Raw genomic sequence first — 25,702 nt, forward strand, 5'->3', positions numbered from 1 at the left:
CAAAGCTTGTAGCACACATGAGAAGACACCCAGGAGAGAAAGTGTTGAGTTGCAGTGTGTGTGGTGAAAGATTGTCTTCTAAGTACCAGTGTAAGAAACACAAGTGTGCTGGTGAGAACAGCAGCAGCAAATGAAACTGCAGGATTTGAAATAAACTGTCCAGACTTTCATTTGGACTTTCTAACAACATCAGCACATCAATCAAGTACATGCATTAATGTACTTTTATTAAATATTGAACAAAATAATTTGACTGAAAATGTGAGTGTAAACAGTACAAGACATATTTTATATACAAAAAACATTTTATTTGTAGATATATGCATAATACAATTTTAGACTTATTCATAATAGTTTTTTATAGGCGTTTGAAATATTGAAGAATTACATATTTGTATTTGTAATTGTTGATAACCCCATAGATTATCACCTTTATATGATATACATATGTACTGGTTCACATCTGAAACATCTTCTGGACCACTTCAGGAAGCATATTATTATTTACTTTATACATCATTTGAACAGTTGTCTTTTATACAATTTTAAAATCTGTGACTTTATGAATCATTTGTTGGGTCTCTGTAATCCATGTTATTAATAATCTTCATTACTCTCTTTTGTAATAAGATGATTGTGTTGTGATTATTTTATATGTATGTCCCCAGACCTTTATGTAATATAAACGTGAGAGAAAATGGCAGATTATTTTTGTGAAGGGATTTTTTTTTTTACAAACTTACATTTGTGGAAATATCAAATAAATCCAGTATTGTGTTTGAAACATTTTTATGGTTTTTTTTCTTTTTAACATCCCCAAAACAATATCAATATCAATCAAAGTTTGTCGTTTTGGCAAAAGCCAATATTATACATAGATTTACTTTGCATACATTCCCTATCACAGAACGAACAAGTGTTGTCTTCAATTGCAATTCAATATCCTAAAAATGATTTTAAGTGGTCAATTCCGGGGTTGTTTTTTTTCCAAAATGAACCCCTTTGCCTTTGGAAGATTGGAAACTTTCAAGTTCTATTTTTTTTTAATATACTATTGAAGAAATAGTAAATAATTACAAAAGATGGTATGCTGTATTTAGAATGTTTTTTACAAAAGCCTTTTATTTTTAGTAATTTAGTGATTTAGGGCTATATAAGTAAACATTGATTGATTGATTGAGTAATTATTTTTATTTGCAGGATGTAGTTAATGAAATCTTCAATTCATAAAATACTTTTCTCACTCAATAAGTGCATAAGCGACCAAATGCCTTTTTCAAACCATTGCTGTACAAAGATGGATTTGTTTCTCATTTTAATATAAGAACAATTCCATAGTGGAGTATTGTGTGTGATGAAGTTGTGTTTGTAAATTAGTTTCCAGTACAACAACACTACTCTAGCCTTGACTGGAGGGCAAAGCAGGTCTAAATAGCAACTGGCCTATTGACAGTCCAGGTGTGGCCAGGTGCCAATCAGCCGCATCTGAGGGGAAACAGCTCTCAGAGAGACAAGCAGGAAACTGAACCAAAATAAGAGCGCTTACAGGAAATAAAAACAAACACAGAGGAGAAAACCTAACTAAACTGTCAGTGACAAATTTGACAAATTTATTAAAAAAACAAAACTTCTATCGATATTTGCAGTTGCGGCATTTTGTTAATATGAAGGTGAAAAATGTAACAAAGACCAGCATTTGTTTCATTGAACTGTTTACAAAAGTTTACAATGCAGAAATTATTGATAGAAGTGTTTCATGTTTGTATAGGAAATCATATTTAACTTCATATGTTAAAACAAAATGGGAGAAGGAAGGAGGGATAACTACATCTGAGGAAGAATGGACAATAAAATGGAGATATCAATGAACTTGTAGCAGCTCACCCAAGTGGAGAGTTTGGCTGGGAAAGTTTTATTCCACCTTCTCAGAAGTCTCAGTATGATAACAACTCCCCTGCCTGTTGGACAAATTGTGGGAATCTAAAGGCAAACCACTAGCATGTTTTCTGGGACTGCTCTGCCATAAAGGACTATTGGAAAGAGATACACCAAGCTCTACAGGATATTTTCAAATCACCCCTTGAAAGTAACATTCTGTTTTTCACACATCGCACCTCAGGATTGGCTGAAAAAAGAGAAATACTTCATGAATATCCTACTAGTGGTTTGTAAAAAGAGCATTACCAGGAAATGGATATTACAGGAGAGCCCAACTTTGAAGAAATGGATGGAAATCACAATGGACATTTATAAAACACAGAAGATAACAGCTTTTATTATTTATAAACTAGAGATATTTACTTCATACTGGGAATACTGGCTCCATTATGTCACGCCACATAAGCCTGATTTTATTTTTTCCAATTCGTGATTAAACTGTTATTTTTTTTTTTAAAGATGACTCCCTATATGTACATAGTTTTTTCTATTTATTTATTTACTAACTGTTCATATTCTTTCATTTTTTTTATTATTATTATCGTTATTATTGTTAATATTACTTTGGTTAGTTTTTTTTTCTTTTTTTGCTGATTTTCTGTGAGTGTTTTGCTGGATTTCAGCAGTTTGTTTTGTTTGCTTCATAGAAAAGTTGCTCTGGGTTTTTGTTCTTTTATCAATAAATATCCCTTTTTTCACTGCACGGTGCCACCTCGTTCTTCTGCATCTTAAAAATAACGAAATGATTGTAACTAGCATTCCCAATTTCCAGTTTTTGGTGAACTCTTGTGAAAAATCCACTCTCATGTTACTCTTTATAGTTAATTCATTTTTAAATTAATAAAATACTAACTGAGTCCTGCTGCTAGTTCACTTTTTGTGGTGTCATTTTGCTACCTGTTTAGGAAATTATATGTTCTTAAATATATAAAAAATCTTCCATATTGGCAGCTATAGTGATTCATTTATTCAGCAGAGCAATACTGTTAGGAGCTGAATTAGATGGAACCCAAGGATGCAGAGACATATTGTTTGTAGACAAGATGTATTCTTTTATTCTGGGCGCAAGGAGGATGTAGCCACAAAAACATAAAGCGATGGTGGAGCACAAAAACACAGCATAAAAACTACTAAGATAAATACCAAAACTAAACCAAAAGCGCTAGTAAAGACTGGGAATAATACTGACAGATAAGATAAAAAATAAAAGAGCAAAGTACAAAAATAAATCTCTAGACGAAGCTAGGAAACATACTTCAAGAATGAAGTAAAACAGAAACACAAAATTATAAACTGAAAGCGTTAGTCGGAGCTGGATAAACAGGCAAACCTGCAAGATGCACGAGCAAAAACAGGAGGGTTTAGCAAGTGAGACGAGAAGGACAGTCATGCGTGAGGAACAGCAGTAACCACAAAGTACCGGCGCTAAGCAGCCAGTTAATAAAGGCACGCTAATCTTTGATTGATTGATTGATACTTTTATTAGTAGATTGCACAGTACAGTACATATTCCGTACAATTGACCACTAAATGGTAACATCACCATTAAGTTTTTCAACTTGTTTAGTCAGGGTCCACGTTAATCAATTCATGGTACAAATATATACTATCAGCATAATACAGTCATCACACAGGTTAATCATCATAGTATATACATTGAATTATTTACATTATTTACAATCCGGGGGGTGGGATGAGGAGCTTTGGTTGATATCAGTACTTCAGTCATCAACAATTGCATCAACAGAGAAATGTGGACATTGAAACAGTGTAGGTCTTACAGTAGGATATGTACAGCCAGCAGAGAACATAGTGAGTTCAGATAGCATAAGAACAAGTATATACATTAGAAGTACATTTGATTATTTACATTAGGTTATTTATAATCCGGGAAGATGGGATGTGAATGGAGGAGGGTATTAGTAAAGGGTTGAAGTTGCCTGGAGGTGTTGTTTTAGAGCGCTTTTGAAGGAATATAGAGATGCACTTACTTTTACACCTGTTGGGAGTGCATTCCACATTGATGTGGCATAGAAAGAGAATGAGTTAAGACCTTTGTTAGATCGGAATCTGGGTTTAACGTGGTTTGTGGAGCTCCCCCTGGTGTTGTGGTTATGGCCGTCATTTACGTTAAGGAAGAAGTTGGACATGTACTTCTGTATCAGGGAGGTGTCGCGGATTTTATAGACTAGGCTCAGTGCAAGTTGTTTTACTCTGTCCTCCACCCTGAGCCAGCCCACTTTGGAGAAGTGGGTTGGATTGAGGTGTGATCTGGGGTGGAGGTCTAAAAGTAACCGGATTAGCTTATTCTGGGATGTTTGGAGTCTAGATTTGAGGGTTTTGGAGGTGCTGGAGTACCAGGAGGTGCAAGCGTAATCGAAAAAGGGTTGAATGAGAGTTCCCGCTAGAATCCTCAAGGTGTTTTTGTTGACCAGAGAGGAGATTCTGTAGAGGAATCTCGTTCTTTGGTTGACCTTTTTGATCACCTTGGTTGCCATTTTATCACAGGAAAGATTAGCTTCTAGAATGGAACGTAGGTAGGTGATCTCATCCTTCCTGGTGATAACAATGTCACCCACTTTTATAGTGAAATCAATGACCTTCTTAAGTTTGATATGGGACCCAAATAGGATGGATTCCGTTTTACCTAAGTGTATGGATAGCTTGTTGTCAGCGAGCCAGGTGCAAATATTGAGGAGTTCATCACTGAGGATTTGTTCCACCTGTGACTTGTCCTTGCCGGATACCAGCAGGGCCGAGTCATCCGCAAACTGTAAGAATTCACAGTGGCATGCTGATGGCATGTCATTTACGTATATTAGGAACAGTAAAGGTCCTAGTATACTGCCTTGGGGGACTCCACAGCTTACTGAGAGGGGAGGGGCACCTCTACCACCTGTTTCTTCCCCTCCAAGTAAGATTGCATCCAGCTTGATGAGGTTTCATCGAATCCGATTGCTCGGAGCTTATCCAACAGTATAGCGTGGTTAACGGTGTCAAAGGCCTTCTGAATGTCCAGCATGACCATGCCGCAGTATTTGCCCGCGTCCACCTCATGTTTGATGTGCTCGCTCAGATAGAGAAGGCATGTGTCAGTGGAGTGCTTAGTTCTGAAGCCGGATTGGAATTTGTACATTAGTTTATTAGTAGCAAGGTATCTATCAACCTGTTCATAAACTATTTTCTCCATTACTTTGGAAATGGAAGTGAGAATAGAAACAGGTCGGTAGTTACCAGGTTCTAATTTGCTCCCTTTTTTATAAAGGGGGGTTACTCTTGCTATCTTGAAATCCTTGGGTACTTGGCCTTGTTTAATTGAGAGGTTTATTATATGTGTGATTATTGGGGCAATGGTGGTGGCAGAGTCCATGAGGAATCTGGAGGGGATATTGTCAAGGCCGGTGGTCTTGTTTGGGTGGAGCGCGCTCAATTTATTAAGCACCTCGTTAGCTGAGACCATTTCTAATTTGAAATTGTTGTTGACTACTCCGAGCTTTTTGTAGAAGGCTTTAATGTGTTCTACACCAAAGCGACCAGAATGTTGGGATAGCTTGTTTACGAGAGTTGTGGCTATGCTGGTGAAAAAGATGTTAAGTCTGCTTGCTATCTCTATTTTGTCATTGATATAATTTTTTTTTAAGGATTTAGTCAGGTTGTTTGTTTTATTTCTTAATTTATTGCATTGCTTTTTGAGCGTTGAAAGGAGTGATTTGAGGTTATTATTATTGGGTTGTTTATTTACTTCGGTTTTACACTTTTGATATTCGAAATATTTTCTGTCCCTATCTTTTATGGCAGCTAATAGGTCTGGATTGATCCACGGTTCAGAGCGGGCTTTGATCCTGACTGTTCTCATGGGAGCTATATAATTTAGTATCGCTAGGAACGCAGTTTTGAAGCCATCCCAAGCATCTTCAACCAGGTTGCTCGTGAGCACAGGGGACCAGTCCCACTCATCTAATTTGAGGTTGAAATTATCACTGTTGTATTTTTTAAGGGATCTGGATTGAGCTGTTATGTGGCCATTGGCTTTAGGTTTACTTATTTTGCGCGTGCAGAAGGTTATATAGTGGTCGCTAAAACCACAGATCATGACCCCACTATTTTTAATATTATGCCGGTCCGATGTGAGGATGAGATCTATGGTTGACTGGGTGGAAACACACCCCCGTGTGGGGAGTGTTATTAGCTGGGAAAGAGCATGCAGATTACATCATTTGCTGTAAGATTTGAAGACAGGCGCATCTCTGCGTTGAATATCTGTGTTCAGATCTGCAGTTATAATAATCTCCATGTTTTCTACACCAGCTAAGCACTCCTCCAGGGCACCATAGAAATCACTCTGATTAGGGGGTCTGTATATAGTCCCTATTAGTACCGGCTTAGCGTTAGTGAATTTGATTTCTGCCCACACAGATTCAAGGGTATTGTGCTTGAGATCAGAGCGAGTTATGTATTTAATATCCTGGTGAATATACATACAAACACCACCACCATGTTTATTCCTGTCCTTTCTGATGACCGAGAAGTTTTCTATCTCTATCTCTGAATCAGAAACACTCTCATCTAATTTAGTTTCGGAGAAACACAGGATATTTACCTTATTTTTGTGGAACATTTCTCTGATTTGGTCGAGTTTATTTCCAGAGAGGCTGTTCACATTAAGGTGGATGATGTGTAGCCCACCGGAACCAAAGACAACATCAGAGTCCGTTGGAGAGAAGTACTGTCCAGAAGATGGAGGGGTGTTGGTTGTTATTGAGGTTTCTGTGGCAAGACTTGGGGGAGGAAGAGAGGGAGAGTGGCCTATTGTTCGTCGTCCAGGTGATGGGGGAGCGGTGTGGTTGAAGAGGGGGAGGGGGGGCCAGGTAGGAGTGGTGGGGGTAGATGTGCTTTTCGCGGGTTTTGGTGAGGTTGAGAACAAAGACCATGGATCCACGAAGAGACCCCCGAAACCTGTGTAGGCTGTGGGGGGTCAAGGTGACGCGGTGATGACCCTCAAGGTTTCAGGAGAAGTTAGGAGGACCTCCGCGCTGCCGACTTTAATGGTGGCCAGGGAGTCGTCAGAAGCCGTTACGCCGTCCGCCGCTGAGCCGCTGTCCTCACCGGTGTCTGAGCAGTCTTCCTCCATCTCTGGGCCGCCAACCGCACCGATGTTCGGGGTGAAGTCCTCCGTCGTGCCGCCGACCGCTGGATCGCAGGTGAGCTCGTGTGATGGTGAACAAGTAGGAGCTGGTGTAGGTGGACAGCTAATGTTTTTAGCATAGCTCCGACGAGGTCCCGCAGCTACGCTAGCTTCCTCGGCGCCGTTAGCAACAACATTGCTAGGCTTCGCCTTCGACTGTGGATGAGAGAGAGAGTCAATCTGATGTGCAAACAACATCATGAAACTTCAGTATACCACAAATACAACTTGCTTCCGACAAAAAAGTATACACAATTGCTGTCTTCCTCGCTGATAAAACATGATAGCAACATGCATCTGCTAGCTCAGGATCGCCCCCACTTCTCAGTGTGGTGAGTTGGAGTATCAATCAATCAATCAATGTTTACTTATATAGCCCTAAATCACTAGTGTCTCAAAGGGCTGCACAAACCACTACGACATCCTCGGTAGGCCCACATAAGGGCAAGGAAAACTCACACCCAGTGGGACGTCGGTGACAATGATGACTATGAGAACCTTGGAGAGGAGGAAAGCAATGGATGTCGAGCGGGTCTAAAATGATACTGTGAAAGTTCAATCCATAATGGATCCAACACAGTCGCGAGAGTCCAGTCCAAAGCGGATCCAACACAGCAATACAGTGCTGAAATCTGTATTTTCAAGGCCTACTGAAAGCCACTACAACCGACCACGCAGTCTGATAGTTTATATATCAATGATGAAATATTAACATTGCAACACATGCCAATACGGCCGCTTTAGTTTACTAAATTGCATTTTTAAATTTCCCGGGAGTTTCTTCTTGAAAATGTCACGGAATGATGACGTGTACGCAAGACGTCACAGGTTTTTAGGAAGTATGAGCGCTGCACACACACACAGCTAAAAGTTGTCTGCTTTAACGGCATAATTACACAGTATTTTGGACATCTGTGATGCTGAATCTTTTGCGATTTGTTCAATTAATATTGGAGAAGTCAAAGTAGAAAGATGGAGGAGGGACGCTTTAGCCTTTAGCCACACAAACACACAGTGATTCCTTGTTTGAAATTCCCGGAGGCGAAGCTTTCCTATGGATCAGAGCGGTCAAGCGAACATGGATCCCGACCAAATGTCAACCAGCAGTTTTGGGTGAGAAAATTGTGGTAAAAAGTCGCCACTTACCGGAGATCAGTTGAGCTTGTGCCATCCATACAGCTGCCGTCGACTTCCTTCAAACACTGGCCTCAAGACACCCGTGGACACACCCCTCTGACTATCAGGTAATATTAAACTCACTAAAACACTAGCAACACAATAGAAAGATAAGGGATTTCCCAGGTTTATCCTGATAAATGTGTCTAAAAACATCAGAATCCGTCCCAATGCAATCGCCTTTTTTTTTAAACTTGATTTATTTATTTTTTTTCTAGTCCGTCGCTATCAATATCCTCAAACACAAATCTTTCATCCTCGCTCAAATTAATGGGGACATTGTCGTTTTCTCGGTCCAAATAGCTCTTTTTATTGGAGGCTCCGATTAAAAACAATGTGAGGATTTGAGGAGCCATCACACGGGTGACGTCATCGTCTGCGACTTCCGGTACAGGCAAGGCTTTTCTATTAGCGACCAAAAGTTGCGAACTTTATCGTGGATGTTCTCTACTAAATCCTTTCAGCAAAAATATGGCAATATCGCGAAATGATGAAGTATGACACATAGAATGGACCTGCTAACCCCGTTTAAATAAGAACATCTCATTTCAGTAGGCCTTTAGGTCTTATGATCAAGGAATAATGAGGTCACACTGATATTAGAACATTAATGCTAAGGTTTCATCCAGTAGTGGACCGGTTATGTCTGATGATGATGATGATGATGATGATGAAGATGTATCTGTGCAAGTGAACAATTGGATCCACAAGGGACAACAACCCTTTCCACAGACTACACACACATCATAAACATCGATCTTCAAAACCTTCAACAATATATTTGAAGAAGACTTTAGGAATAAAAGTGAAGATGTGAGGTGAAATAAGTACAAATGCAGCAATAAAAACAAGCAACTCCACTCACGATGACTCTAAAGTTCAGTGATGTGTTGCTAACTTCAGACTTTTTCTTCTTTGTTGATGTTTTGCAGGAGTTAACATTCATGATGTAATAATGCTGCTCAGTCCACATTTTGTTAACAATTTTATTCATTCATTCTTTTAATTGGATAATAACATCAATAAAAATGCAATGGAAGAAAATGTGTGAACAAAAAACAACTGTAAATAATAAGAAAGAAGTTCTCTCTTTAACAATGAGAAAATACAATAAAATAGTACATGATATTCAATAAATGCACACAACTTAAAAAGTAATTCCAGAACAACATAGAATAACAGTAGAAGATGAGAGGCACTACATACAACATAAAATATACATTCATATTAAACATGCTGTGTTTTTAAAGTACATTTAGCACAATCACTAAGTGTTTTTAAATCCCTGCAGCTTCCATGACTGTTACACACTTGTGTTTACTGACCTTATTCTTAACCCTGAATGTTTTATCGCACACAGTGCAACTAAACGGTTTCTCTCCAGTGTGTGTTCTCATGTTTCTGGTCATGACAAGCTTTGTGGAGAAACTCTTCTTACAAACAGGGCAAGTAAAAGGTTTCTCTCCAGTATGTGTTCTCATGTGCGTGGACATGTTAAGCTTTCTGGAAAACCTCTTCTTACAAAGAGAGCAAGTAAAAGGTTTCTCTCCAGTGTGTGTTCTCATGTGTCTTTTCATTTGCTCATTTATGGAGAATCTTTTGGGACACACTGAGCATGGAAAAGGTTTCTCTCCAGTGTGTCTTCTCATGTGTGTGGTCATGTGTTGCTTTCTAGAGAAACTCTTCTTACAAACAGAGCAAGGAAAAGGTTTCTCTCCAGTGTGTGTTCTCATGTGTCTGGTCATGGCAGACTTAATGGAGAAACTCTTCTTACAAACAGAGCAAGTAAAATGTTTCTCTCCAGTATGTGTTCTCATGTGTGTGGTCATGTGTTGCTTTGTGGAGAAACTTTTTTTACAAACAGAGCAAGTAAAAGGTTTCTCTCCAGTATGTATTCTCTTGTGTCTTATAAAATCAGTCTTCAGTCTAAATGATTTCCCACATTGAGAGCAGTCAAAGTGTTTGTTGTTAGTGTGATGTCTTGTATCACCTTTACAGTCATTTTTACTCTCCAAAGGTTTTTGGATGTGGTCACTGTGATCAGAAGAGTGTGACATCATGTGGTCCATGTCTGACAGTGGAGCAAAGATGCTGTCTGGTTCTGACTTTATATCTTCACAATGCTCTCCATCAGCTTCTGTGATGTGTTGACTTACAAGCTCCGCCCCTCTGTTCTCCTCACTTTGACTGTGATGAAGCTGTAAGGACTGAGCTTCATCTTCATCATGAAGCTGCTCCTCTTTAATGTGGGAGGGGGCCTGTAGCTCCTTCTGTCCCACACTGGAGCTCCACTCCTGCTGCTTAGAGGGGATCTCTTCATGACTCTCTGCTGACACCTGCTGGACGTCTGCAGAACATAAAACACAAATGAGGTGTTACTGTATTGAAGTTTGCAGTATTCAAACTATTCACATGTGAGCTAGGCCAAACAGACAGTGATGGGCAAGCGACCTGGAAAATGTAGTAAGCTAAGCTACAAGTTACTCTCCATTAAATGTAGCTAAACTATCCTCAGAGAATTGTAGCAAGCTACACTACACGCTACACTGCAAAAGTAGCTTGCCACATCAAAGCTACATTTAACAGCATTTCTATCTATTGGCCCACATGTATAATATCAGTGTTAATGTAACTGAGAGTGTACACATGGACCCAGTGAGAGAACTACATGTCTTCAACTCATCACTGAGCTTGTTCCACCACTTAACTCCTAAAACTGTGATCCATTTGCATTTTATATCCCTTCTTACTTTACCTATTTCAAAAATCAATATCCCCCGTAAATGATAGTTTTCTCCTCTTAATTGAAATAACCTAAGAATACAAGCTGGAAGACTGTTGCTGTAAACATTTCCACAAACTTCAACACAATATGTTAAATATGGAAAAATAAAAGAATAATATAACTGTGGAGAGGGGCGTGGCCTACGCGTTCCCTGCGGGCGGGGCGTGTGCACGGGCCGGCCAGGAAGCAGCATACAGGTGAGCAGATACCTCAGCTGGAGCGAGTGATCCAATCACCTGTTCCCTTTATCAGCAGCGTTGGAAATCTTGAGGGGAAAGATGATGAGAGTGACGGAGAGAGAAAGACACACACGGCGAGATACAGTGAACAAACTAGAGAGCACTGGACTGATGCAGTTGCATGTACTGCCATCAATAAAAGTGTAAATCACTGAGACCGAGTGTGGTGATTCCAGCCAAACAACGGGGGATCTGGGACAGAGACCTTCCACAGTGGCGCCCAACTAAGGACGAATCCAGGAAAGATGTCGGCAACAAACCCCTTGGAAGCGCTTGGACAAGTGCTGGCGCAAGTATCAGCAGCAAGTCAGCAACAATCGCGACATGAAACGCATGGTAGAGGGGGAGGATCCTCAAACAATCCTGGACGTGTTCGTGGCGTCAAACAGGTGGCCGGAAGAAGAGTGGGGAGCCAAACTGCTGCCGCTCCTGGTGGGGGAGGCGCAGCGGGCGGTGTTGAGTCTCTCGGCATCTGCCCACCTGCAATACACCAACCTCTGTTAAGCCATCCTGGACCGGATCGGCAGCAGCCCCGGGGATCACAAACGCTGATTTAGAGTGATGACGCTGGAGCCAGAAGACCGAGCGTTCGTGTTCGCCTACCGGCTGAGGGACGCAGCGACCCGCTGGCTCCGGCCCAATGGACAGGATCCAGGTGTGCTGGAAAGCATCGTTTTGGAGCGGTTCCTGGACGCCATCCCGGCTAGGACATGAGCGTGGGTGAGATACCACAGCCCCCCGAGCGTAAAAGCAGCGGTGAGGTTGGCGGAGGAACACCTAGCAGTGCAGAGGGAGGCAACCCCGAGGACGGCCGCAGGATCCACCCCAGCACCCCGGCGTCAACTCGCCCCGCGATGGGGGGGTATGGAGCGGGCAAGATCACCCGGGCATAAAGACCAGGTTTTCCTGGTGGCCACACAAACACTTACACACACACACGCAGGCACGCACACACGCACACACACACCACTAACGTTGGGACACGGGTTAACAATAAATCTGATGTGTGCATGTTGCAGGTTCCCAGTGCTGCGGCGAGAGGGCTTCCCTCGCAGAGGGCACCTCAACTTCCAGGGCTGGTGTGCTGGGGGTGCAGACAACCCGGTCACGTGCACAGGGATTGCTCCATGATGGAGGTGGGGCAGGCAATGCGGGTTGTCGAGCCGCCAGCACCCGCCCCCGATCCAGGAGAGACGTGCTACGTCCCGGTAAGAGTACAAGGGGGTACATATCGGGCGATGGTGGACTCGGGCTGTAAGCAGTCCCTGATCCACCAAAACCTGGTTCGACCCGATGGCTTAACATTTGGGGTATGACGAGACACTTAATCGAGTCATGGTCCAATTCTATTGGCCAGGCCTCCGGGCGGATGTGCGCCGGTGGTGCGCAGCCTGGCCAGACTGCCAGCTGGTGAATCCAGCGGCCACTCCACGGGCACCGTTACGCCCATTATCGCTCATAGAGGTTCCATTCAAGAGAATTGGCCCGAGTACACGGGGACATCGTTTTGTTTTAGTCCTGGTGGATTACGCATCGCGGTATCCCGAAGCAAAGCCTTTGCGTTCTATCTCCGCCAAAAGTGTCGCGCAAGCACTGTTTCAGGTCATCTCCCAAGATGGAATCCCAAAAGAGATTCTGACTGATCGGGGCACGTCCTTTATGTCACACATTATATAAAAGAACTGTACGGATTATTGGGGATAAAAGCGATCCGCACCAGTGTGTACCTGCCACAAACGGATGGACTGGTGGAGAGATTGAATAAAACGCTGAAAACAATGAGCCGTAAATGTATGCACAAGAACAAACATAATTGGGTAAATGGTTGGATCCCCTCATGTTTGCGATGCAGGAGGTACCCCAGGCCTCACTTGGTTTTGCACCGTGTGAGTTATTGTACGGCCGGAGGCCTCGCGGAGTCTTGGACGTCATTAAAGAAAGCTGGGAGGAGGGTCCAAGCTCCAGCAAAAATTAGTTACAGTACGTCCTTGACATGCGAGCAAAACTCCACCAGGTGGGGCACTTGTCACGTGAGAATTTACTCCGTGCCCAAGAGCTTCAGCGGCGCAAGTATAACCGGGGAACCCAACTGCATAAATTCACACCGGGAGAGAAAGTGCTTGTATTGCACCGCTCGGCCTGAATCGGGCGGTGGAGGCATGTGGAGAGGGGCGTGGCCTACGCCTTCCCTGCGGGCGGGGCATGTGCAGGGATTGGCCACGAAGCAGCAGACAGGTGAGCCTATACCTCAGCTGGAGCGAGTTATCTAATCACCTGTTCCTTTATCAGCAGCGTTGGAGATCTTAAGGGGAAAGATGATGAAAGTGACGGAGAGAGAAAGACACAGACGGCGAGATACAGTGAACAAACTGGAGAGCACTGGACTGATGCAGTTGCATGTACTGCCATCAATAAAAGTGTAAATCACTGAGACCGAGTGTGGTGATTCCAGCCAAGCAAAGGAGGATCTGGGACAGAGACCTTCCACAATAACATTCGCAGACATGTCTTATTCGGCATGTTTTACTTTATAAAGAGAAGCAATGGATTTGGATATTTTTCCCTTTACTGTATTTTTCGGATTATAAATCGCTCCGGAGAATAAGTTGCACCGGACGAAAATGCATAATTAGAGAAGGCATTGATTGATTGATTGATTGATACTTTTATTAGTAGATTGCACAGTACAGTACATATTCCCTACAATTGACCACTAAATGGTAACACCCCAATAAGTTTTTCAACTTGTTTAAGTCGGGGTCCACGTTAATCAATTCATGGCAAAAAAACACATATAAGCCGCACTAAAGTATAAGTTGTATTTTTTGGGGGGAAATGTATTTAAATAAAATCCAACACCAAGAATAGACATTAGATAGGCAATTTAAAATAAATAAAGAATAGTGAACAACAGACTGAATAAGTGTAGGTTATATGAGGCATAAATAACCAACTGAGAAGGTGCCTGCTGTGTTAACCTAACATATTATGCTAAGAGTCATTCAAATAACTATAACTTATAGATCATGCTATACCTTTACCAAACTATCTCTCACTCCTAGTCGCTAAATCTCATGAAATCTTCTTCCTCGGTGTCGCTTCTAAACAACTCTGCCAACTCGAAAGTAGACAATGTGCCGCTTCATCTTCTATCGGTACGTCTAGGCACTTATGTAAACGAGATAAATAATATTTTTTGATATTTTACAGTAATGTGTAAATAAGTTTCACACATAAGTCCCTCCAGAGTATAAATCGCACCCCTGGCCAAACTAGGAAAAAGAAATGTGATTTTTAATCCGAAAAATACGGTATATATTCAACATAATTTACTATCAATTATTCTTCCCAATAATTTAGTTTCATATACTCTATCAATTTCCAATTGATTTAATTTTGCTTCACAATTTGTCCTTGCACCACTTAACACCACAAATTAAGTTTTCTTATCATTTAAATGATAACTTATAAATATCAAAACATTTTTTTAGCTGAATCAACTCAACTTCTATTAACCTCAACACTTCAAGTATTCTCCTGAACAATATACATGTGTATCATCTGCAAACATAATACATTTTAATCTATTAGATACTGAACAAATATCATTTAAATAACGAGCCTTGTGGAACCACACACACACACACACACACACACGCATGTATAAATATATTATATATATACAAACCCCGTTTCCATTTGAGTTGGGGAATTGTGTTAGATGTAAATATAAACGGAATGCAATGATTTGCAAATAATTTTCAAGCCATATTCAGTTGAATATGCTACAAAGACAACATATTTGATGTTCAAACTGATAAACATTTTTTTGTTTGCAAATAATAATTAACTTTAGAATTTGATGCCAGCAACACGTGACAAAGAAGTTGGGAAAGGTGGCAATAAATACTGATAAAGTTGAGGAATGCTCATCAAACACTTATTTGGAACATCCCACAGGTGTGCAGGCTAATTGGGAACAGGTGGGTGCCATGATTGGCTATAAAAGCAGCTTCCATGAAATGCTAAGTAATTCACAAACAAGGATGGGGTGAGGGTCACCACTTTTTAAGCAATTTGTCGAAAAGCTTTAGAACAACATTTCTCAACGAGCTATTGCAAGGAATTTAGGGATTTTACCATCTACGGTCCGTAAAATCATCAAAAGGTTCAGAGAATCTGGAGAAACAGTCCTGTCGCATGTGTTACATTTGTCCGATATTTAAATTTTTTTAGTAAAATAAAGCCACACTTTCGACCGTCGACGCCCGCTATCCATGCTTGACTGACTCGCTCGGCTACATAGGCTCGGCTATGCTAACACTTCCGGCGGTGGGCGCTTCTTCGTTGGTGTTCAGCGGCTTCTTCTTCCGGGTCGGCGGACATATTTGTTTCCGGTCGGCGGACTGGGTATCGAAACTAGGAATCGAAATTTAAACTTTTGAACAATTCCGGGAGAATCTGAAAGTTAGTCCCGGTTCCAATCGATACTCGATACCCAACCCTAGTCACGGGGGCAGCAGCCTAAGCAGGGAAGCCCTGACTTCCCTCTCCCCAGCCACTTCGTCCAGCTCTTCAAAGGGAATCCCGAGGCGTTCCCAGCCCAGCCGGGAGACATAGTATTCCCAACGTGTCCTGGGTCTTCCCCGTGGCCTCCTACCGGTTGGACGTGCCCTAAATCCTGACCAGATGCCCGAACCACCTCATCTGGCTCCTCTCCATGGGGAGGAGTAGCGGCTTTACTTTGAACTCCTCCCGGATGACAGAGCTTCTCACCCTATCTCTAAGGGAGAGCCCCGCCACACGGCGGAGGAAACTCATTTCAGCCGCTTGTACCCGTGATCTTGTCCTTTTGGTCATGACCCAAAGTTCATGACCATAGGTGAGGATGCGAACGTAGATCGACCGGTAAATTGAGAGCTTTGCCTTCCGGCTCAGCTCCTTCCTCACCACAACGGATCGGTACAACGTCCGCATTACTGAAGACGCCGCACCGATCCGCCTGTCGATTTTACGATCCCCTCTTCCCTCACTCGTGAACAAGACTCCTAGGTACTTGAACTCCTCCACTTGGGGCAGGGACTGCTCCCCAACCCGGAGATGGCATTTCACCCTTTTCCGGGCAAGAACCATGGACTCAGACTTGGAAGTGCTGATTCTCATTCCGGTCGCTTCACACTCGGCTGCGAACCGATCCAGTGAAAGCTGAAGATCCTGGCCAGATGAAACCATCAGGACCACATCATCTGCAAAAAGGAGAGACCTAATCCTGTGGCCACCAAACCGGAACCCCTCAACGCCTTGACTGCGCCTAGAAATTATTTCCATAAAAGTTATGAACAGAATGGCTGACAAAGGACAGCCTTGACGGAGTCCAACCCTCACTGGAAATGTGTTTGACTTACTGCCGGCAATGCAGACCATGTTCTGACACTGATCGTACAGAGAGTGGACCGCCACAATAAGACAGTCCGATACCCCATACTCTCTGAGCACTCCCCACAGGACTTCCCAAAGGGACACGGTCGAATGCCTTCTCCAAGTCCACAAAGCACATGTAGACTGGTTGGGCAAACACCCTCAAGGACCCTGCCGAGCGTATAAAGCTGGTCCACAGTTCCACGACCAGGATGAAAACCACAGTGTTCCTCCTGAATCCGAGGTTCGACTATCCGGCGTAGCCTCCTCTCCAGTACACCTGAATAAACCTTACCGGGAAGGCTGAGTAGTGTGATCCCACGTTAGTTGGAACACACCCTCCGGTCCTCCCCCTTCTTAAAGAGAGGGACCACCACCCCGGTCTGCCAATCCAGAGGTACCGCCCCTGATCTGATCCGTACCATACACGGTGTTGACATTGCACTGCTTCCCCTTCCTGAGGCGGCTGAAGGTGGTCTAGAATCGCTTCAAAGCCGCCTGGAAGTCGTTTTCCATGGCTTCTTCTCCTATGTTTGAGTCTTTGCCTCCGCGACCGCTGAATAGGCACACCGCTTGGCCTGTCGGTACCTGTCCACTGCCTCCGGAGTCCTATGAGCCAAAATAACTCGATAGGTCTCCTTCTTCAGCTTGACGGCATCCCTCACTGCTGGTGTCCACCAACAGGTTCTGGGATTACCGCCGCGACAAGCACCAACTACCTTGTGGCCACAGCTCCAATCAGCCGCCTCCGCAATAGAACATGTTCCACTCGGACTCAATGTCCAGCACCTCCCTCGTGACATGTTCAAATTTCTTCCGGAGGTGGGAATTGAAACTTTCTCTGACAGGAGACTGCCAGACGTTCCCAGCAGACCCTCACAATGCGCTTGGGTCTGCCAGGTCTGTCCGGCATCCTCCCCCACCATCGCAGCCAACTCACCACCAGGTTGTGATCAGTAGAAAGCTCCGCCTCTCTCTTCACCTGAGTGTCCAAAACATAAGGCCGCAAATCCGATGACACAACTACAAAGTCGACCATGGAACTGCGGCCTAGGGTGTCCTGGTGCCAAGTGCACATATGGACACCCCTTATGTTTGAACATGGTGTTTTTTATGGACAAACTGTGACGAGCACAAAGTCCAATAACAAAACACCACTCGGGTTCAGATCCGGGCGGCCATTCTTCCCAATCACGCCTCTCCAGGTTTCACTGTCGTTGCCAACATGAGCGTTGAAGTCCCCCAGTAGGACAAGGGAATCACCAGGGGGTGCACTTTCCAGTACTCCCTCGAGTGTTCCCAAAAAGGGTGGGTACTCTGAACTGCTGTTTGGTGCATAAGCACAAACAACAGTCAGGACCTGTCCCCCCCACTTGAAGGCGGAGGGAGGTTACCCTTTCGTCCACCGGGTTGAACTCCAACGTGCAGGCTTTGAGCCGGGGGGCAACAAGAATTGCCACCCCAGCCCGTCGCCTCTCAATGCCGGCAACGCCAGAGTGGAAGAGAGTCTATCCCCTCTCGAGAAAAGTGGTTCCAGAGCCCTTGCTGTGCGTCGAAGTGAGTCCGACTATATCCAGCCGGAACTTCTCCACTTCACGCACTAGCTCAGGCTCCTTCCCCCCAGTGAGGTGACGTTCCACGTCCCGAGAGCGAGCTTCTTTAGCCGAGGATCGGACCGCCAAGTTCTCTGCCTTCGGCTTCCGCCCAGGTCACATCGCACCCGACCTCTATAGCCCCTGCTATGGGTGGTGAGCCCATTGGAGGGGTGACCCACATTGCCTCTTTGGGCTGTGCCCGGTCGGGGCCCATGGGAACAGGCCCGGCCACCAGGCGCTCGCCATCGTGCCACACCTCCGGGCCTGGCTCCAGAGCGGGGCCCCGGTGACCCGAGTCTGGGCGAGGGAAATCTGGGTCCATGATTTTTCTTCTTCACAGAGGTCTTCGAGCTGCTCTTTGTCTGATCTCTCAACTAGGACCTGCTTGCCTTGAGAGACCCTACCAGGGGGCATAAAGCCCCCGGACAACATAGCTCCTAGGATCTTTTGGACACTCAAACTCCTCTACCATGATAAGGTGGCAGCTCAGAGAGGAGGTCATACCAAAGACTATAAAAAATTATAATATATATATATTTTTTATTGTCATACCAAAGACTATAAAAAAATGTGACCCATTGCCTCCCTTCTTGGCGCTCAGCATCAAAGGTTGTAATTGGGGGTTATATCACCATAAATGATTCCCGGGCGCGGCACCGCTGCTGCCCACCTCCACCTCACTTCCCAGGGGGTCAAGGGGATGGGTCAAATGCAGAGAACACATTTCAACACACCTAGTGTGTGTGTGACAATCATTGCTACTTTAACTTAAACTTAAACTTTTTTTAATGGATCGCCAGGAGGACGGTTGATAAAATATGGCCGTGACTCGTCGTGAGAAAAGTGTGTTCACTTCAAAATGACACCTTGTGAGTGAATTTGAAAATAAAATATTGTTATGAAACAAACTTTTGTGTGGTGTTGCTTCCTAATTTGTCATCATTTAGCGCTGATTTTAACGTGTAGTGGCAGCAGCTGAACTGAATGTCACACCGTGTCATAATTAAATTGGTCAGCTGGAACAACAGATAGCAGTATCATTAATAATAATAATAATGGGTTAGATTTATTTTGCACTTTTCTATATACTAGACCAGGGGTCGGCAACCCGCGGCTCCGGAGCCGCATGCAGCTCTTTGGCCACTCTGATGAGGCTCAGCTGCACATGGCTCAGCTGCATAATCACCGACCCCCTCCCCCCCGTCATTGTTTTGGGGGGTTTCCGGATTTTGGTGCCTCTCCCGGGGCTATCATTCTCGGACTTTCACTCGGACTACAATAGTGAGGGCGTGCCGTCACAGCTTTACTTTTAACGTCCTCTACAATATGTCATCACCCGCCTTTACACCATGTTATCTTCGTGCCGGCCAGAAGCATGCATCTCGCTGCTCCCATCGTCACACGTACGAGATTGCAAGGGATATAGTCAACAGGCATACAGGTTACACTGAAGGTTGTGATATAAACAACTTTAACACTCTTACTAATATGCGCCACACTATGAACCCACACCAAACAAGAATGACAAACACATTTCGGGAGAACATCCTCACAGTAACACAACATAAACGCAACATAACAATTACCCAGAAACTTTTGCATCTATGACTCTTTAAGGCCATATTATACACGTCCGCGCCCCCAACTCCGCCCACCTCAACAGACGCATGGAGGGGGGGGGGCGGGGTTTGGTCCTAGCGGGGTGTAAAATATAGCCTGAAAGAGTCATGGAAGATTGGGATTCTGGGTATTTGTTATGTTGCGTTTATGTTGCCACAATAAAGTTTATGCCAATTTATTGTGGCATGTTTTGTAGGGTAAAATAATCCCACACAGCTGACATTTTTACCGTAACTTTTAATTCACACGTCCGTCTTAACGGTTAGAACACAGACCTGTGAAGTTTTGAAGGTGTTCTGGAATATGCAGAACAGAGTTTAGGGAGCAGCAGAAGAGTGGAATGTATTATTTAAATCGGTGCGTTGGAAAACGTGGACCAGAGTTTTTTTTAAAACTGGATCTGGATCGGCATTTTACCATGCCTTGCCGATATGCATTTTTTGGCAAATACTGGCGGCTGATCCGATCCAAATATCGGATCGGGACAACCCTAATGTGTACACAGCATTACCCTTCTCGCTTAGCTTCTACTCAAACAATTAGCCAGTCACTGTGGATTTCAGTTCAACAACTGAGGCGGCATAGCTCGGTTGGTAGAGCGGCCGTGCCAGCAACTTGCGGGTTGCAGGTTCGATTCCCGCTTCCCCCATCCTAGTCACTGCCGTTGTGTCCTTGGGCAAGACACTTTACCCACCTGCTCCCAGTGCCACCCACACTGGTTTAAATGTAACTTAGATATTGGGTTTCACTATGTAAAGCGCGTTGAGTCAATAGAGAAAAGCGCTATATAAATATAATTCACTTCACTTCACAACTGAAAATACTTCAATAAAGTTATGTTTCCAATGCTCATCGTTGTGCTCATTCATGTCGATGGTGTCATGGTCCACGTCTTGGACCATGTCATACTCTGGTTTTGTTTCTGTTTTGTTATCATCCTGTGTTGTATTTGGCTCTCTTAGGTCCCGGTGGCACTTCCTGGTTTGTTTCTGTTGTCCTAGCAACGCATTTGTGTCACCTGCTTCCCGTGTGATCACGCACACCTGCCCCTGATTTATCTCCTTATTTAAGACCGCTTTTGTTGGACATTCGCTCTCGGACTGTAGTTTGCTATACGCAACAGATGAAGTCGCAGTCCCGCATGTTGAGAAAATACTTTTGTTATTAGATTAGCGTCCATGATATTTTGTTAGTTTGCTTGTCCCTAGTTTACATACCAGCGCTTTTTGTTCATTCTAGCTCCCACGCTAGTTCTGTTGGTTTTTGTTAGTGCCTTTGTGCCAGTGTCTTTGGTTCACGCTGTGTTCCATCCTCCGCTGCACCCACGACAGAACAACTCTTCACCACGATGCCAGCGAAACGTCACAGATGGGGTTTTAACTTTAAGGGGACCGCGTGCGGTAAAGAAATATAGTCTGTTGGCAAGCAATAAAAAATACTATGAATGTCTTTCTTTGTTGCTCAAACGACGCCTGCGCTTACATGCTGCTTCTGGTGAGTCAAAATGCAGGGAAAGAGAACACAAAAATGCCACAAAAGAAAAAGATCAAATCTGTTATTGCTGCTCAGCAGAAATCTGCAGTTCATATTTTGTGCTTCCAATCAACGTTCTCTCTAATCCTGTGCAATTGCGCACTGCTAATGTGTCCTCTGCACACGGCAAATCTATGCCACTCCAAAATCTAACTGAAAAATAAGCGCATACCAATTTTCAATGTAACTGACGGCCACAACAGAGAAAACCGTTTTCATCATCACCGTTCAATTATTGGAACGTCTGTCGAAACGCTTGAAGGAGGACATGAATTCCAGCGATCCCTTTATTGAGCTAAATTTTTGTCGCCCACAAACACGTGACCAAAACATTGGTAAAAAAAGTTCCTATCCAGCAAAACTGGACATTTTCTGCCGCACAAACCTGACCACAACCAAGTTTGTCATTTCAATAGCAGCCGCTCGCACTTTCCCACGTGCACCAACACATGCACTAATGGCACTTAGCCAGTCATGCCTTTACAGACACACAAAAAGCTATAACAATCAAATGTGTGCTTATTCTAGTGTCATTTATTAAGAATCCTAATTTATAAATATTAATCAAGAAATGGGGCTTCACGGTGGCAGAGGGGTTAGTGCGTCTGCCTCACAATACGAAGGTCCTGCAGTCCTGGGTTCAAATCCAGGCTTGGGATCTTTCTGTGTGGAGTTTGCATGTTCTCCCCGTGAATGCGTGGGTTCCCTCCGGGTACTCCGGCTTCCTCCCACCTCCAAAGACATGCACCTGGGGATAGGTTGATTGGCAACACTAAATGGTCCCTAGTGTGTGAATGTTGTCTGTCTATCTGTGTTGGCCCTGCGATGAGGTGGCGACTTGTCCGGGGTGTACCCCGCCATCCGCCCGATTGTAGCTGAGATAGGCGCCAGCGCCCCCCGCGACTCCGAAAGGGAATAAGCGGTAGAAATGGATGGATAATCAAGAAATGCTGTTATTTTAAAGAAATACTTATACAAATATATATTATACAATCACAAAGTTACAGGAATGTACAGTACACATGATCCCATGCTTACATCTCATTGTGCAACATGTGAATGTTTTAACGGGAACTAGATGCCAAACCTGAAAGGGTACAATTTGTTTCCAAAGCAGGACCCCTACCCAGACATACAATACTAGTACACAGCTCATGAAAAAACTATATTTTTTGTTACTGTCATTGTAAGTGGTCTAAAACACTATTAGTAGAAAACAATCTCATGGAAATTAATGCTGTCATTTGATTATAATAATAAGAAATGTCACTTATTCAGGCAGGTTAGAAATAAGTTCATAATTTTAAAAGAGACTCAACTGTTTGCAAATTGTGCTCTTACATTTTGCCCCCAAAAAAATTTAAGAACACCAAAGGATATGTTTTGTTACCATTAGTGGTTTAACAGAACATTTTAGTGTCTATATTCCCCACAATTTATAATTATATTGAATCTATATTCAATGATAGCTAGCGTTAGATCAGGGGTCTGCAACCTGCGGCTCTGGAGCCACATGAGGTTCTTTCATGCCTCCCTGGCTCCCTTTGGCTTTGAAACCGAATGTCAACAAATAATGGTTACTTGATCTATTATATTTCATTTGATTTAGTTAGTTCATTTGAATTTTACAATTGTAATTTTGGAGAGTTTCTGGGATCTTGTCATAGGAAAATAAAACCCATGTGAATATATTGTGGATGTAAATGTATGTCACAGCCCTTATGCGACATCTCTTGCTGCCATGCAATTGTATTGTTTTTAGCGGTCAACCCCTAGCAATGGACGGATCAAAAAGACAAACATTTTATTTACTTACATTTTTATTAATTTGCTGTTTTTATTGATGACCAGGTAGTTGTTTTCAATTTTTAGTCAAATAAATATGCTGTAGTTGTATGCTTTCAGAATGTTGGAATGAGTTGATTTTTATTTTTGTATTCATTAATAAGGGAAGGAAGAGTGTATTTTGTTTCTAATGTTCAAAATAATTTGATGATTTGCTTTGTTATACCCAGAAATACATCAAATACATGTTTGATGTCATTAGTGTAACACAACTATAAGTGGTGTTATCGTCATTTTAGGAATCTAACAAGAGTTTGTGGCTCTAGGTGGGTTTTATTTGGGGGAAACAGGCTAAAATGGCTCTTTGTATGCTGAAGGTTGCCGACCCCTGCGTTAGGTCAACACACAAAGCTAATGTGCGTGCACATGTTACGTATGTGTGGAGTTACATCATTTTGTGCTAAAAGCCATATTCTGCTTTCATGAATAAATGTTTGCCTTTTAGACATTGTGTTAACATTATCTGATTTTTTACCTAATTTAAACAAATTACCGTTCCTGGGGACTGACTCCATTGAAAACCTATCAGCGTCACTTCTCATTCTGGCATGTGTATGCGTGGCATTATGATCAGTAATGGACATGCATGTGCTGTCAGTCATGTTATGTTACTGATACATGCTAGTGGACTATACTTTTATAGTATTACTTGGCTATAAAAAGCTAAATGAGGTCTTATTAGTATGAGTGCACATGTGTGTTACTGTATATTGTTGTTTGAGTGCTGATATTATAATTGTTATATAGAACACTTTGTATTACTTTTAAATTTTTACTGTGCCACTAAATGTTTATAGTATTAAATGAAAACATTTGCTAGCAAAAAAGCAAGGCGTACATCCCATATCATTGAATGTATATTCTATCAGGACAACAACAACATGACTGCAAATTGTTAGTTGCTTCTCTCGGACTGTTTCTGTGTACGTGCACACGCTCCCAGTGTGTGTACGAGACAGCAGTAAGTGACAAGCATGAACGCCAAACTAATTCCTAACCAGTTTTATTCAATTTAATTATCCATCCCTTTTGTACCACTTGTCCCCTTTGGGGTCGCTGGAACCTATCTCAGTTAGTAATTGTGGAAAAAAATGGACATTTAAAAATATGTATATGTTCTGTTAAACCACTAATGGTAACATAAGCAAGCTGGTGACGATCGAGTTATATTTTTTTGTAAGAATAAAACTAACTTTAAGCAATTTGCAAACGGACACTTTAATTTTAGCTGTTGTATTGATTTGCTGACTACCTCTGTAACAAAACCTAGGAATGTTTTCTGTTGATTATCCATGTTCTTCTTTAGTTACAATACTCTGTTCCATGAATCTTCTTTCATCTGCATGCCAGATTGTTTACTTTCACTTGACAAGGCTACTCCATTCACTTCAATCATACCAAATGTCCATTTCTTGTTAATAATCAAATATAAAGTTAGTAAACATTTGAGAGTAAGAAGAAAACAAACCTGTTCTGTGTAACACAACTTGATGTTTCTTGAAAACAGCTTCCAGTAGTTGATAGTTTTCCTCTTTTGTTCTAGAAAGTTCCGCCTGGTATTCTGCTATCGTTCTTTCTAACACTACAAATATTTCTTCAACGGCAGCAGTTAGTCGCTGATCCACCAACGCTCTCAACATTTGTAATGTAGACATTTTCACACAATCACAACACTTTACTCTCACACTTGATCTCTACTTAGCGATGTGTTGATAACTTCTGTGTCTTCTGTTAGCAGCTAACAAGCTAAGCTAACTAGCGAGCTAAGCTAACTAACAAGCAAAGATAGCACGAGAAGCGGCACAGTGCTTCTAGCGCATAGAGACGACTTTATCCTTAACTAAAGAATCAAATATGTATTTTATACGACGTAAATATTTAAAACTGTAGAACAAATAATAAGACTGACTTATTAGCGTCCTGCTCGCGGCTTTCTGTGTCGATGTGCTTTCACGACAGTTAGCACACTTGACGTTACAAGGCAGTCCTGCTCTGTTCTGCTGCCTTCCGTTTACGCCAGAAGCTGGGAATGACGTCACAGCCGAGTGGAGGAGGAGAAAACACAGAGACTATTTTCACATGAATGTATCTTCAAGACACTTGACACATTTGGCTTCGGCAATTTTTTTCTGCAAAACAATGAAGACTTTGTACTGCAATGGTAATGGCTCCATAACGCTCAAATCTGCTAAATAGCATTCTATTTTAGTTACATTATTTTACAACACCCTGGCGCTGATTTGTACTGTTGTTGTACTTATTTTGATTATTATTATTTATCGATTGTTTGTAAATGTTGCAGTTTTATAAATAAAGGTTTATAAAAAAAAAATAAACAAAGGAAGGCAGCAGAACAGAGCAGTCCTGC

At 42.7% G+C, this 25,702-nt stretch overlaps 3 protein-coding genes across 6 annotated transcripts in view; 2 read left to right on the forward strand and 1 right to left on the reverse strand.

Moving 5' to 3' along the window:
- The window catches only part of LOC133537310 (oocyte zinc finger protein XlCOF22-like), a 340,825-nt gene that overhangs the window by 88,303 nt on the left and 226,820 nt on the right, over positions 1-25,702 (forward strand). The window lies entirely within an intron of this gene.
- The window catches only part of LOC133537307 (oocyte zinc finger protein XlCOF6.1-like), a 275,459-nt gene that overhangs the window by 50,743 nt on the left and 199,014 nt on the right, over positions 1-25,702 (forward strand). The window contains exons 3-4 of one of the 4 annotated variants that reach the window (XM_061878333.1): positions 12,343-12,531; positions 13,613-13,782. The exons of 2 other annotated variants lie outside the window; for them this stretch is intronic. In XM_061878333.1, the coding sequence (XP_061734317.1) occupies positions 12,343-12,531; positions 13,613-13,746 (323 nt within the window). In that variant the 3' untranslated portion in view covers positions 13,747-13,782. Of the gene's footprint in view, positions 1-12,342; positions 12,532-13,612; positions 13,783-25,702 lie in introns of those variants that run through there. One more of the 4 variants, XM_061878334.1, reaches the window with a different exon arrangement.
- Positions 9,391-25,346, reverse strand: LOC133537314 (gastrula zinc finger protein XlCGF52.1-like). Its single transcript, XM_061878346.1, has 2 exons — positions 24,803-25,346; positions 9,391-10,646 (listed from the first exon to the last, which is right to left on the reverse strand). Exons 1-2 carry the CDS (start codon positions 24,987-24,989, stop codon positions 9,577-9,579), a joined length of 1,257 nt encoding a protein of 418 aa, XP_061734330.1. The 5' UTR covers positions 24,990-25,346; the 3' UTR covers positions 9,391-9,576.

The sequence above is a fragment of the Nerophis ophidion genome, linkage group LG18 (genome assembly GCF_033978795.1).
Source record: "Nerophis ophidion isolate RoL-2023_Sa linkage group LG18, RoL_Noph_v1.0, whole genome shotgun sequence".
NCBI lineage: Eukaryota > Metazoa > Chordata > Actinopteri > Syngnathiformes > Syngnathidae > Nerophis > Nerophis ophidion.

Excerpts from the sequence above, each read along its gene's own strand:
- LOC133537314 (XM_061878346.1), bottom strand. The coding sequence starts at position 24,989 with ATGTCTACATTACAAATGTTGAGAGCGTTGGTGGATCAGCGACTAACT. Across the intron at positions 10,647-24,802 it reads AGTTGTGTTACACAGAACAG|ACGTCCAGCAGGTGTCAGCA; the intron begins GTTTGTTTTCTT and ends TATGTTCTGCAG.